The sequence below is a fragment of the Somniosus microcephalus genome, chromosome 8 (genome assembly GCF_052327205.1).
Source record: "Somniosus microcephalus isolate GS21.2 chromosome 8, FLI_Smic_1.0, whole genome shotgun sequence".
Classification (NCBI taxonomy): domain Eukaryota; kingdom Metazoa; phylum Chordata; class Chondrichthyes; order Squaliformes; family Somniosidae; genus Somniosus; species Somniosus microcephalus.
In genome coordinates this window covers 17,352,351-17,367,256 of record NC_140994.1, presented here as the reverse complement: position 1 = coordinate 17,367,256, position 14,906 = coordinate 17,352,351, and the positions used below count along the sequence as shown (strand labels likewise).

The 14,906-nt window shown below is 43.5% G+C and overlaps 1 protein-coding gene across 5 annotated transcripts in view; it reads left to right on the top strand.

The window, feature by feature from the left end:
• Positions 1–14,906, top strand: part of sufu (suppressor of fused homolog (Drosophila)) — a 148,546-nt gene that overhangs the window by 43,811 nt on the left and 89,829 nt on the right. For all 5 annotated transcript variants that reach the window (XM_085994298.1, XM_085994301.1, XM_085994299.1 and 2 more), the window contains one exon: positions 8,069–8,205. In XM_085994298.1, coding sequence (XP_085850424.1) covers positions 8,069–8,205 — 137 coding nt within the window. The remainder of the gene's footprint in view (positions 1–8,068; positions 8,206–14,906) is intronic.

Sequence of the window (14,906 nt, the reverse complement as noted above, 5' to 3'; positions counted from 1 at the left end):
ATCGTAATCGTCATTAGCATCAACCTGTATTTATATAGCGCCTTTAACGTAGAAAAACATCCCAATGTGCTTCAGAGGTGTAATCAGAAAAATGGATTCTGAACTAGAGGAGGAGATAATGGGAAGGGTGACCAAAATGGTTGGTCAAAGAAGTGGGTTTTAAGCAGGGTCTTGCAGGAGGAGGGAGTGTTTTAGGGAGGGAATTCCAGAGCGTGGGATCTAGACGGCTGAAGGTCCAGCTGCCATTGATGGGGTGAAGGGAGGTGGCCAAAATTGGAGGAGTGAAGGGTGGTTGTAGGCCTAGAGCAGATTAGAGACCGTGATGTGCTGAGCTAAGCCATGAAATTATTTAAAGAGGAAAAAAATATTAAATTTGAGGTATTGGGAGACTGGTAACCAATGTAGTTCAGCAAGGGAGTGATGGGTGAGTGAGATTTGATGTGGGATAAGAACTGGGCAGCAGAGCTTCGCATGAGCTGAGGTTTATGTAGTGTGGAGGATGGGGAGTTCACCCCAAGAGAGCATTGGTCACCTGCAGATGCAACAGTACTTCAATGTATGGATGAGAGTTTCAGCAGCTAGTATTCTTTTCTGTTAATAGCAAGGTCTGATTTGAACTGTTCGGCTCTTCATCCACTTCAGCATGTGGACGTCCCAACCCGCTAAAGGCATGTTCCTCATGACCATGGAATTTTTTTTCTGGGTTAGTGGCAGAGGATGGAGTGGATGCATCCCAGCACACATGCTGGGAAGCACCCCTTCTTGACTCACTGCCACCCCCCCCCCCCCCCCCCCCCCAACCACCACCACCACTGATGTTTCAGGATCCTGGCACAGGAAACTTTGTGCTATCCGGCACCGACGGGACCGAGCTGTTGCCGTTCCCTCAAAACTGCCGGACACACCAGCGTTAATGTTGAAAGATACAGAAGCTTCTGAGCTCCGTATCTGTCAACAAACCCTGTTGACAGCTTCTAAACAGTCCAAGCGTCTCTGTAGCTTAGCAACAGCTTCAGCAGACCTTGCAGAGCTTGACTGTTAAGGAAAAAAGCAACGAGGAAAAAAAAAAACTAACGAAAACGGCACCTGATTTTTGCCGGTGGCTCGAGCATTCCGGACAGTTAGCCTCCGGATAACAGTTTCCTGGTATTTAGCAGCACTGGTGGGTGGGAATGGGCTTTGCTGCACATGGAGGCAGCAGTCCTTGGTATTAATAGTGCTGGGAGATGTTCCTGGGCTTTGTTGGCATTGAGGAGTTAGGGTTTGGTAGAACTGTGGCAGGTGAGCCCAGGGTTTGGCACAACTGGGGGTTGAATGTGAGGTTTGGCTCTCTAGTGGGTTCCTGGTATCTGTCAGCAATGAGGAGTGGGGCAAAGCATGGGGCTGACAGTTTGAGGAGAGGGGGTGTGTCATGTCTAACACTTATAAATTTTGAAATTTTCTGTAAACATTTAATTTGGTGCTTTGGTTCCTATATGTCTGTTATACGAAAATATAAATAGTCTAATTACTATGGCAAAACACAGGTGGTAATTAGAGCATTCAATTACCTTGTTTGTTTTTGGAAATTTAAATGGTTTCCCATCTGTTTCTGATAGCTGTCAGAAAATGTAAACATTGCTAAGTGCTAACAGTCCACATAACCGGCGACATGATTAGAGACCAATGTTCCCTGTAATTGTTTTTGGTGCACAGCCCATTCAAATTTTTGCACATGCGTGATTTCTTGCATTGAAGAACCGGTGAGTGGCCTGCGCGGGACCTCCAGACCGTGGCTGCGCAGCTTAGCGGGAACCTTGTTGGAGACTGCTCCAAAATGCAACTTTTTTTCTTTGCAAACATGAACTCCAGTACAATGAGGAAAATGCTGCAGTTAACGGTAGTTTATAGAACAAAAGAACAGAAGCAGCAGCTGTTAGCTGTATTTTTTCTCTCTCAGCCTCTGCTTTAAAATTTAATTAAAATTTTTCCTCTAGCTTTTCTTCAAATACATTTTGAGCTGAAATATTCCATCAGTGTAGCTGACTGGTGCTAATGCATCCTATGAAATCAGGTGCACTGCAACTGCTCCGACTGCAAAGTCTAAATGAAGCTCACAGTCACCGCTCGTGGCAAAAGCCCAAGCTTTTGGAAGAGGCTGAGGACTTCAAGTAAACTCATTAATAACGGCATTAAAAGAAACACTGGCAATTCAGTGGATACGTTTAATCATGTTACAGGAAACTCTCGTTTAAGCAGCACCGAAATATCCGGAATTCTCTATTAACCGGCAAAATTCTCACTCCGAAAACACCTCAATAACCGGCAATGTTGCCGAGTCAGAGTCTCCCGCGGTGGCCGAGTTAGTCGTTGGGGGTAGTTCTCCAAACTGCCACTACTCGGTTTCTTGGCGCTGTCGGAAGTCGGAACACCTCAATACCCCTGTAACAGGAGTCTGACTCTCCCGCGCTGCCGGTAGTCTCTTCTGATCCGCCATTTTACAGGGGCACTGTGTGTCTCCCACGCTGCTGGTAGCCATTGCATTGCATTACCCTCAACTGGCAGTACTGTACTTAATCCAGCATCTTCCACCATCCATTTAACACAATATTCTGTAGGTGAGTACCCAATTACTGTATACTGCACATTTCTTGATTTTTTAAAATTTTTCTTTGTTAAAAATAGCCTCGGTAGATAACCCTCTCCGTCATCCGGAATTTTTGATCAACCGGCAACACGTCGGTGCCGGATACCAAAGAGTTTCCTGTATTGTGAAATATGCAGTTGAATTTTTCTTCTTTTGTAAACCTATATTTTGTATACTAGAAATTTCAGTTACTGAGGTGGGGGGAAAAATATGAGGAAGCATTTTGAGCTACTTCTAGGAACCCAGTGACCAAATTGTTATACTCTCACTATAAAATAGCAGCTAGTGTCAGTCGGTTTCCACATGTAAGCTGACGACACCCAACTTTACCTCCCCACCACCTCTCGCGACCCCTCCACTGTTATCTAAATTGTCGGACTGCTTGTCTGACATCCAGCACTGGATGACCTGAAATTTCCTCCCAACTAAATATTGGGAAGACCGAAGTCATTATCTTTGATTCCCCCCGCCACAAACTTTGTTCCCTAGCCACCGACTCCATCCCTCTCCCTGGCAGTTGTCTGAGGCTGAACCAGACCGTTCGCAACCTTGGTGTCACATTTGACCCCTAGGTGAGCTTCCGACCACATATCTGCGCCATCACTAAGACTGCCTATTTCAACCTCTGGAACTTCGGCGGACTCTGTCTGTGCTTCAGCTCATCTGCTGAAACCCTCATCCATGCCTTTGTTATCTCCAGACTTGACTATTCCAACACACTCCTGGCCGGCCTCCCACGTTCTACCCTCCGTAAACTTGAGGTCATCCAAAACTCTGCTGCCCGTGTCTGAACTTGCACCAAGTTCCTTCTCTCTCCATGGATGCTGCCCTGACCTGCTGAGTATTTCCAGCATTTTCTGTTGTTGTTTCAGATTTCCAGCATCCGCAGTATTTTGCTATTATACCATTCATCTATCACTGTGCTCACTGAACTACATTGGCTCCCGGTTAAGCAATGCCTTGATATTATAATTCTCTTTTTTTTTTTTCCAAATCCCTCCATGGCCTTGCCCCTCCCTATCTCTGTAACCTCCCCCAGCCCTACAACCCTCCCGAGATATCTGTGCTCCTCTAATTCTGGCCTCTTGAGCATCCCCAATTTCAATCACTTCGCCATTGGCGGCGGTGCCTTCAGCTGCCTAGGCCTTAAGCTCTGGAATTCCCTCCCTAAACCTCTCCGCCTCTCTCTCTCCTCCTTTAAAACGCTTCTTAAAACCTACCTCTTTGACCAAGCTTTTGGTCACCTGTCCTAATCTCCTATGTGGCTCGGTGTCAAATTTTGTTTTATAATGCCCCTGTGAAGCGCTTTGGGACGTTTTACTGCATGTTGTTCTTGTGCGATGGGGAGTTGTGACACCTTTAACATTGAAAATCCTGTAACAGTGCCACCTACATGCATAATGGGCACTTCCGGTATTTATAATGACTTCAATGCAAGGTGCACCCTATGTACCAGATTTAATTTTTAACTGATTTATACGTGCACAATAAAGACATTTTAATCTATTTTGGAGATTGCTAGCTGGATTCTGGATAACGTGTGTTTTTTTTATGGCTTCCTGTGGCCAATTTGGGACGTTCGAGGGTTGCCTATTTGTTGAAATATAACCCTGACTTTGTTTTCTTATTTATTTCTTTGACACACTCTCCACCTTGTAACTCAGCTGAGTTCAGCAAATTGTAGCCTGGCGCCTTTCCTACCTCAACTCTTACACAAATGCCAGCAGCGCCTCGGTGTTAATTGACTTTCTCTTCCTCCCTTCCAGCCCCGGTTATAACAAACTTTGCGATATTGGGACAGTTGGAACTTGAGAACATTCACTCGGCGGATATTGGAAAATATAAACACTGACTGGCCAATAATTCTCACGCCCAATTATTGACTGTCAGTTTATTTTTCATTAAAATCACTCTACCAATCTCTGTGGTATAAAACGAGAAACACTGATTTTTATAGGTTAAAGTTAATTCCAAGATCGCATCATGGCTTTGTTCTATTCGGGAGAGTGGCTACCATGACAGAGAACTGCATACACCATGGTTGCTGTACATTTTGAGCTCTCAATGCAGACAAATGCCCAGGACTTGATGGCCTACATCGTAGGGTTTTAAGAGGTGGCAACAGAGATAGTGGTTGCATTGGCTTTGATCTTCCAGAATTCCCTGGATTCGAGAACGGTCCCTGCGGATTGGAAGGTAGTAAATGTAACCCTGCTACTCAAGAAAGGAGGGAACGAGAAAAGAGGGAACTATAAGCCAGTTAGCCTGACATCAGTAGTAGGGTGAAATGCTGGAATCTATTATTAGGGACCTGGTAATGGGGCACTTAAATCATAATCTGATTGGGCAGAGTCAACACTGATAGGGAAATGGTGTTTGACAAATCTTAGTTTTTTGAGGTTGTAACTAGCTGGGTAGATAAGGGGGAACCAGTGGATGTAGTGTATTTGGATTTTCAAAAAGGATTTGATAAGGTGCCACACAAGGATATTACGCAAAATTAGGGCTCATGGGATTGGGGGTGATATATTACAGGAAACTTTCTGATATCCGGCACTGACGGGACCGAGCTGGTGCCGTAACATCAAAAGTGCCGGACATACCAGAGTTAATGTTTAAACATACGGAACCGAGAAGCTCCGTGTGAATCAACAAACCCTGTTGCTTAGCAACAGCTTCAAAACAGTCGGCTGCAGCTGCAAGCGTCTGTAGCTGAAGCTGTTGTTATAGCTGCAGACCTTGCAGTGCTTGACTGGGGGGAAAAAAAGCAACGAGAACTTAAAAAAAAAAAAAAAAAAAGAAAACGGCTCCTGATTTTTGCCGTTAGATCGAGTATTCCGGACATATAACCTCCGGATAAACCAAAGTTTCCTGTAACATGGATTGAGGATTGGTTAACGGACAGAAAACAGAGTAGGAATAAATGGGTCATTTTCAGGTTGGTAGACTGTAACTAGTAGGGTACTGCAAGGATCAATTGTATCCAAGTTTGCTGATGATACCAAGTTAGGTGGGAAAGTAAGTTGTGAGGAGGACACAGAGGCTGCAAAGGGATATAGACAAGTAAATGGTGAGATTGGAAATTGTTGCTATTCAGAGGGACCTTGGTATCCTTGTACATGAATCTCAAAGTTAACATGCAGGTACAGTAAGCAATTAGGAAAGCAAATGGTATGTTAGCCTTTATTACAAAAGGTTTGGAGTACCACACAGATTGCAGCAGTTCAAGAAGGCGGCTCATCACCTTCTCTAGGGCAATTAGGGATGGGTAATACATGCAGGCTTTGCTAGTGATGCCCACATCCATGAACAAATTCAAAAAAGAAAATAAGGAAGTGGGCCTTGGTGAGACCACACCTATGGTATGGTGCACAGTTTTGGTCTCCTTGCTGAGGAAGGATATACTTGCCTTAGAGGGAGTGCAACGAAGGTTCACTTGATTGATTCCTGGGATGGGGGGATTGTCCTAGGAGGAGAGATTGAGTAGACTAGGCCTATATTCGCTGGAGTTTAGAAGACTGAGGGGTGATCTCATTGAAATGTATAAGATTCTTAAGGGACTTGACAGGGTAGATGCAGGGAGGATGTTTCCCCTGGCTGGGGAGTCCAGAACCAGGGGTCACAGTATCGGAATAAGGGGTCGGCCATTTAGGACTGAGATGAGATTTATTCACTCAAGGGTTGTGAATCTTCGGCATTCTCTACCTCAGAGGGCTGTGGATGCTCAGCTGTTGAGTATATTCAAGACCGATCGATGTATTTTGGCAAACAAATGAAATTTTTGAAGTATCTTTAAAAAAAAAAAAAAGGTTTTTCTCATTAGCAATTCTATATGAACAGTTATTCTTGGTATTGTCTGCTGAGAAGCAGTTATATCGTTTCACCAATGTCTGTAGATTGCAGTTAAACAGCACTACTATGAGATTTGCTATTATTTGGTGTTTTTGTAGACATGTAAATTTGGAAATTCACTGCTGGGCTGATCTGGTGATAAAACAAACTGAGAGTATCCCCATGCACCCTGGAGTGGCTCCATAGTGCAAGGGTAACCAGCTTTTGTCTTTATGGGCTATATAGCTGCATACTGAGAAGCCTCAAGGATCCTGTGCACAGGGTCAATCAGTGCTCACATTAACTGTTGCTGATAATGAAGCTTGTTCTCATTTAGGATTTATTCACCAATGAGGTAATGACATTTAAAAGCAGCCCTTTCCCAATTTCTAGATCCAAAAAATTGAATACGAATAAGAAATACAAACACAAACACGACTGAGTTGCCTGGGATTTGGGGGTTGGATTTCCAGAACTCATTCCTACTATCTCGAGCAGTTTAAAGTGTGATTTCTTTACAATGCCGGTCATTCCCTATCCCCGTAAGAAATTCCAAACCAGTTGATAACAAGTCTCGAGTAAGTATTTGAACAGGGTCACTAAGTTGTGAATGTCATAGGCTTCCAGGCTCCAAGCGTAGACATTGGCATGTGTAATTCCCTTCATCTCTCAGCACTGCCTTAAAAGAAAAATGGGTCTCGCACTGTCCTTGTGATGGGACACTGACAGTGGCAACTCAAGGTTACTGTCTCTCTGTTTAGAAATAAGGTTGGCTTTGATAAACCATCCGTGTAAACACTGTACACCGAAAACGCACCCATGCCACAATAGCAAGAGTGTCAGACAACGGTCTCTGCTTTAACCACTCAAATAAGTAACATGCAAATTGTGGCAGTTAAGCTTTAACTATTTAGATGAGCTTTTGAATGGTTCCACATTTTTGGAATTAACGTGCAATATTTAACTGCTGTTAATGGATTTCTTGTCCCGCACCGCATTGCTGGCCCGCTCTAGGATCCTGGCTGTCAGGTTACAATGGCCTCCCCCTATAGTGGGCAGATTGCATTCGCATGAATGCACCCACTATAACCGGTGGGGACTGTATTAAAATGGGCATCATTTTCCCTGGATGCCACTGTGATTACAAGCAGAAATGTTGCAATATTACTTCACTGGCATTTGTTATTTGTTCCCTCTTCCTGGGAAGAGAATATTGTACGATGTGCACACTTGTAGTGGAATCGCCACCGTTAAATTTAGTGCGCTTTTACTGATGTAAAAGGTGTTTTTAAAAAAATAATAAAATGAAGCCGCGCCTAACATAGTTCAAATGATCAGTCCATTTTTCTTAAGCTCATCGAGCCCACTACACCTCAAATGTAACCATAAAAATAATGGTTTCTGTAACTATCACTGTTTCAGGATCTTTGTGTTAAATACAGGGAAATTTTGTCTTGGGTAGCATGTATTTTTTTAAAGCTTTCAGATGTCTTTGAATACAACTTGGTGAATGTCCATATTATCTTTATAATGTAGTAGTCGTAATGAGCAGATGCGTGGTACAGAGAGAATTAAGGATTTTTTTTCAAGACCGTTTTTGTTGTTGTCTAGATTTACAGGTCTGGAAGGACCAAGCGGCTTTGGTTTTGAACTGACCTTCCGGCTAAGACGAGAAACTGGGGAAACCGCACCACCGACGTGGCCAGCTGAGCTGATGCAGGGTCTGGCCAGATATGTATTCCAGTCAGGTAAAGTTCTTATTATTGTTCATTTACTAAATTCTGTGTAGAAATTAAGCCAGATTTTGCTTCTGACAAAAAAGCCATCTTCTACAGCTTTGACCGCTTGTATTGCATTGACGACCCAATGCAGTACTATGTGGCAATCTTTTGAACCACATTGCATTTTTTTCCCTTGGTATTTCCTATGGATGGGTCTTTAACATTATGTGGTCTGCTTTCTCCTGTAAGAAATGAAACCGGGATGAGGAATGTAGAATAGTGAGAAGTGACATTGAAGTGGGGCTTGTAAGAGAGAAGCATTTCTGGCAGACGAGGAAGCATTATAGTTTGGTGTCTTCTAGCAGTAGATATACTTGTACATTCAGCTGTTTGACATTTTGTTTGCCCGATGCAGGGTTACAGTCCTGCCTTCTGCCTCTCCACAGCCTGCCACAGTACTCCCATGATCTCCTCGTCAAACTACGGAGCCATTTGCCTTCCTCCTAGTTGTTGCCATCCTCTCCTGCCAGAGGAGCAGAAAATTAATATTAAAAACAACAAAGAGCACTTAAATGCCAGGGCAAACTTCACAGCAGTTTTAACAAGGCTTTCAGGCACTTTTTAAAAAATGTTGAAGACTTTAAAAGTATTAAAAGCAGCCAAAACACACGCACTCGCTTTCTTCCAGGAACTTAAGGCCGTGAACAACAATTTTGCTGCAGTTCTTTGAATTTAGCTTCCTGATGCTCCATGCCTCTAAGAAGCCTTGAAGGCCCAATGTGCTCCTGAACTTCGTCATCTGGGTGCTCTCCACCACATACGCGCCTCGATATGCGCTTGATGTCTTCCCTCTGTGTTATCGGGAAATCCTGACGACGCCATTTTGCCCAAGGCTCCAAGCCCTTCCAACACGCTGAGTACACAATGTACCTGATCACCTGCACAGAAAAATCAACTTTTATTTAATTATCTCAATTGTTGCTACTTGGATTAATTAGTTTTACATTTTTCATTCTATCCCATAAAACCAAAGATGTTTACAACACAGAAGGAGGCCATGTGGCCCATCTGGTCTGTGCTGGCTTTTTGCTAGAGCAATCCAAAACTAAGCCGTCTGCCCTAGATTCTCTTGCCTTGTATCTTCCTCTTTCAAATATTTATCCAGTTTTCTCTTGAAACAAGCAATGGTCTGGGCTTCAACCACTCAATGTGGCAAAGCATACTGGGCTCCAAGAACCCTATGTGCAAAGAAATTTGTTCTAACCTCTCTCCTCACACATGGTGATTTTAAATTGATGACACTCGTTACTGTCTCCCCAACCAAATGAAATTGTCTTTCCCTATTCACTCTGTCAAACTCTTCCTAATTTTAAAACCCTCCATTTAAATATTCTCTTGGCCTTCTCTGCTCCAGTGGGCATAGTCCCAGTGTCTCGAGTCTCTCCTCATAGCTATTTTCCCGTTCCCTGGCATTATCCTGGTGAAACCATGTTGAATGCACTTTATGGCTGTAATTTCCTTTCTATAATGGCGTGCGCAAAACTATACACAGTACTCTGCAGCCTAATGAATGTTTTATATAAATTCATCATTACTTTTTTACTTTTGTACTCCAGACCATATTTATAAAAACATCTTGGGCCGTAAGTTGCGGCTCCAATGGTGCGTACAAGGTGCGCAGGCGCCCAAAGGGGCCGCGCAAGTTCCAGGTTTAGACCGGCGAAGTGCATGCGCTAAAACCCAGAACGTGCGATCTGTCGAGTATTCTCTTGACCGATCGCACATATCCCCAGGAGCAGGGCCTCCGCGGGCGGATAGTTGTGCTATTTGCCCAGTGAATGACCGTGAAATTCTTACGCCTGGTAAAATATTGTTTTTATTTTATTATGTTAAATGTATTTTTAATGTCATCCCCATTCATGCTTACGGAGGACCCGTACAAACGGAATCCCCATAAGCATGAATGGGGATTCCCTTCAGTTGGTTGGGCCAGCCCACGTGATCCCAGGAGCGCCTGCGAACCGCATGCGCCCCTGGGATACATGGGCCTCTATGCAGGCCTACGCGGAGAGGCCCAAGAGCGCAAGTCTCCGTGGATCCCGTGGCAGAAGGTAAGTTTGCAGATTTTTTGCTGGTCGGAGGCATTCGTCCGCGGGAACCCTCCGACCGCAAATTCAGGCCCATTGTATTTTGTGATTTTTGGATGTTTTTTGACTTTGTTGTGTCTACTGTAGCTCTGGCAAAACTGATTCATTTTTTTTGATATTGTATTTTTAACCTTGTCTTTTTGTATTGCTGGAATCAGCATGTAAGGGGGTAAAAATAGCATCGTGCAGATATTTCACAAAGGGAAACGGATCAATTCCAGTGAAGCTGTCTCTGGGGTTCTTAAATTCAAATTGGTAAACCTGAGAATAGGAGAATGTTCCAGGTGCCTATTGACGGGAATTGCTACATTCAGTAAGTAGCATCTTGGGCCATCAACAGAGATTGCCTTCATTCAATATTGCTGAATTGGCACGTGGTTAAATCGTGAGGTTTATTGTCTGCTGCCTTTTTGTTTCAGGGTCTGCGGGGGTGGCGGCGGTGTTGATAAACTATTTGGCCACAGTTCAAGAGGGTAGTCCCTAACCTGAGGTAGTTACTTTGACAGCTGTTGCTGAGACCAGTGGGCTAAAAGGGCTGGAGCCCTCTATGATGGCTCTGTGTCGGCTGAAACTTCATGCTACAGATTTAGACTGGCAGTCCGTAGTCAAGCAGCGAGAGTCAGTGTTTAAAATTCACAGCCCAAAAGCTGCCAACTTAGCTTGTAGCGATTGCTCGAGCATGTTTACAGCAAGTGGTCATCTGTTTAAAGGTCCAGGTTGCATCGTTCTGACAGTAGCATTGAACTATAACTAAGTCATATTTAGTGACACATTTGGTGGTTTTGAATGATGCATTTTCTTTGCAATCTTAATTATAAATGATTATAACAATATATCAAATTAAGCTGTAAACTTGTAATGCTGAATACTAAGTTATAAAGTTAGAGAATAGATTTCCTCAATGATACTGTCCTCAAGTGAATAATTGTAACCCGTTCAACTCTTGGTTTTTGTAGCAAAATTAAGTGTTAAAATACTCCAACCATTTACTTAAAAAAAAAATGTCACCTGCATGCTGCCAGACCTGGGTATTGTTTTCAATATCTTTAAAATGGTGGCATGCGACTGATCAGTTTCCTTAAGGATTCAGTGATTAAAATTAATCTACTGTCAATTCTTTTCAAAAAGAGTTGCTTGCTTGCAGCAATCTGTTTTCTGATAAGAAGTAACCTTTTTGTCTTAGCTCGATCCAGTTTCTGTTTGTGTGAATGTTTTGAGTGTCCTAGCAGGTATTTCATTTTGCATGTTTCCAGCTCAGATTTTACTTTTGTCTGACACTTGTGGTGGGGGGCAGGGCTGGAATCCAGGCACCTCTGTTAAGTATCTTAAATAATTTACTTCTCACTATGTGATCTTTGATGTTAGAAGTGTTGTGTTTTTTGCCATTTCTGGATATGCAAACTGACTACCAACAATTCTTAAATTAGTGCACGCAGTTCCAACAGTATATGTATGGGCTATGCAGTTCCAACAGTATATGAGCTTAGTAAAACTGTGCATCTTTCCTGTAGAATTGCTTTTAAAATCAACTGATCTAATGTTCCTTCCATCCAGCCATTAGTACATTAAAATCATCATCCAAACAGCTAATCTTTGAATTGTTCATGATGCACAGAGAAAATAATTGCATTAGAATTTGTTCTGGTAAGAAGAACTCGGATAGTATAAAGCAATTATAATCAAATAACAACAGAAAATGCTGGAAAAACTCAGCAGGCCAGGCAACATCTGTGGAGAAAGAAATAGTCAACGTTTCGGGTCGAAACCCTTCGTCAGGATAATCAAATGCCTGGCTTCAGATTGTTAGGAATCTGGTGGACTGCAACTAGTATCCGTTCAGCCCGTAAGGATGACCCCGAGCTTCCGGTCGCCCGTCATTTTAATTCACCGTCCCATTCCCACTCTGACCTCACTGTACTCGGGCTCTTGCATTGTTCCACAGAAGCTCAGTGTAAGCTTGAGGAACAGCACCTCATCTTCCGATTAGGCACTTTACAGCCTTCCGGACTCAATATCAAGTTCAACAATTTCAGATCATAACCTTGGCCCCCATTACATTTTTATTTTTTATCCCCACTTTTGTTTTGGCCCTTTTTCCCCCCCCCCTTTTTTTTCTCCCACATGGCAGCTGTCTCCCATTCTGCCAGCACATTTCACACCTAATCTAGAGCCGTCTTTTGTCTCCACTAGTCCTATCACCATCTTGTCTCGTTTTGAATACCTCTTAATGTCGCTTCACTTCTCTTTTTTGTTTTCTCCCAGCCTGGCCTCTTAATCTATTTCATTTCCTGTGCTTTTCCAGTCTTGACAAAGGGTTTCAACCCGAAACGTTGACTCTATTTTCTCTCCACGGATGTTGCCTGGCCTGCTGAGTTTTTCCAGCATTTTCTGTTGTTATTTTGGATTTCCAGCATCTGCAGTATTTTGCTATCGTACTAGTATCTCTTGGAATTTGCCAAACTACAGTTGCAGGGATACAAAAGTGAATTTTTCCAGCTTGCTTAAGTTCACAACTGCAGCAGTGTGCATAGGACAGCACAGTATGTTTTTCTGCAATGTTCTGTATCCTTTGAGTGGTAAGATGTGGGTGTGACAGAAACAGAGCCTCAAACGGAAGGTTTTCTGTATATAGATTTATGATTTTTGGTGGACAGGGTAATTGTGAATTTAAAATTGACTCCAGTTAGCTGACACAGAATTTGCTTGTCTTGTCAGGAGGAAAGTCATATCAACTGTGGGTGCATTTGGGCTATCGGCTTTGTAATTAGGTTGGTTAGGAATACCTTTTACATTCTAACGAGTATTTGATGAGCATTTGCACAGTTGATAAATAGTCACTGCCCATGGAACAAAATTACTCAATACATGGAAATGTGAATTGATTGTATCATACGTAAGGACACACTCATAAAGGACTTGCACTGGATACCTGTAATGGCCAGACTCCAGTGAATTTTTGTTATACGGGTTGAACCCCGGTAATCCGACACCCGACGGTCCGGCACCTTCAGTGGTCCGGCACGAGGAAGGTCCTGCTGTCACATTCCCTCCCTGGGATGGGTCCGGCTCGGGTCCCGGGACCGCCGCCGGGTCGGGATCAGCGCCTGGACCGCGCAGCATCACCGACGGCTCGGCAGAGCGATCGAGTCCGAGCAGCCCATGGGCAGCGGGGTCGGTGGCGGCACAGGGAGGGCAGCAGCAGGAAGAGGAGGAGCAGGTGGTGGCGGTGTTTGTGGTGACTTTCGACACCTTCAGTGGTTCGGAATTTTCAATGGTCCAGGTCCCGAGGGTGCTGGATTACCGGGGTCCAACCTGTATGACCATTTAGCCAGTGAAAATAAAAATTGACCATCCAACACAAATCTGTTAAGTATTCTGTTTAATCTATTTTTAAATGATTGGTGTTAATTGTAAGATGGGTAAATGGAGATCATCAGTGTGAAAGTGGTTATTTCCACATTCTTGGACTGCATGGATGTTGCAAAAAAAATACTTTTCACTTGAGAAATGAGACTACTGAGATGGAGAGTGTGTGAACCTTCCAGAGAAAGTGGTTACAAGATTTAACTGTTGGCGCTAGTGGAGTGATTCTTCATTAACTATCGATCTCCCTAAGGGGGAGATTTATGTATTTTGCTGCCCCACTCTCTCGTTTCCTTACAGCTGGGATCATTCAAGATCCAAACAGTGGACTGGTTATTCTTGGTAATGCACTATTGGCTAAGGAAGATGTGATCTAGTGTTTGTTAACTACCGGATCTACAGACTCTGGTGTAGATCCAAATATAGCACAGCGTTCCCAAGAACATTCAGCTGATGGGATACCTGTTCAGAGGGAAAGCTTGGTGAAATAAGGTTTACGGCAAACATTTGTAACTATACTTTGCCCAGAAGTTTCTGACTGCTTATAATATTGGATAAACGAGCTTGGTATATTGGTGCTGGAATATCCCAATTATTCTGTTATAATATTGCCAGTTCAAGAGCGCCACCCTTCTTGTTGCAGATTCATACTGAGATGTTCTCCTTTTGGCAAGAGTGGCATTTGGGCAAATCTGTATAGTACAGGTAGACTACCTTTTATCCGAACTTCCGAAAACCGAAACCCTCTTAAAAACCGAAGGTTTTTTTGTTCAGCGTAAGTCGTGCGCACGACATGACCAGAGTGGCGCACGACCCCAACCCCCGCCGCCGACCCACCCCCGACAAATTTCCCAGTCTTATAAAATACCTTCCGAAATCCGAAATTTTCCGAAAACCGAAACACGGCTGGTCCTGAGGTTTTCGGATAAAGGATAGTCTACCTGTATTTTCCTATGTAGCTGGGTCTAAAAGTTTGCAATCTAGGCACTGTTTCTGTGAGAAAACAGTGATTAAACCTGTTACTAAACAGTTTGTGAATTGAGCAGTAAAATCCATCCCCTGAGGTCTTGGAGGTGGAATCCGATGGGAAAACCAGAGTCTCTTCTACAGAATATTGACTCCTTCTTGAACTATCATGGTGCGTCTCCTATCTGTAGGGCAGCTACCTGAAGTAATTTGCAAACTTTTGCTAAGCATTGTCTTCGTATTGTGCCTCCA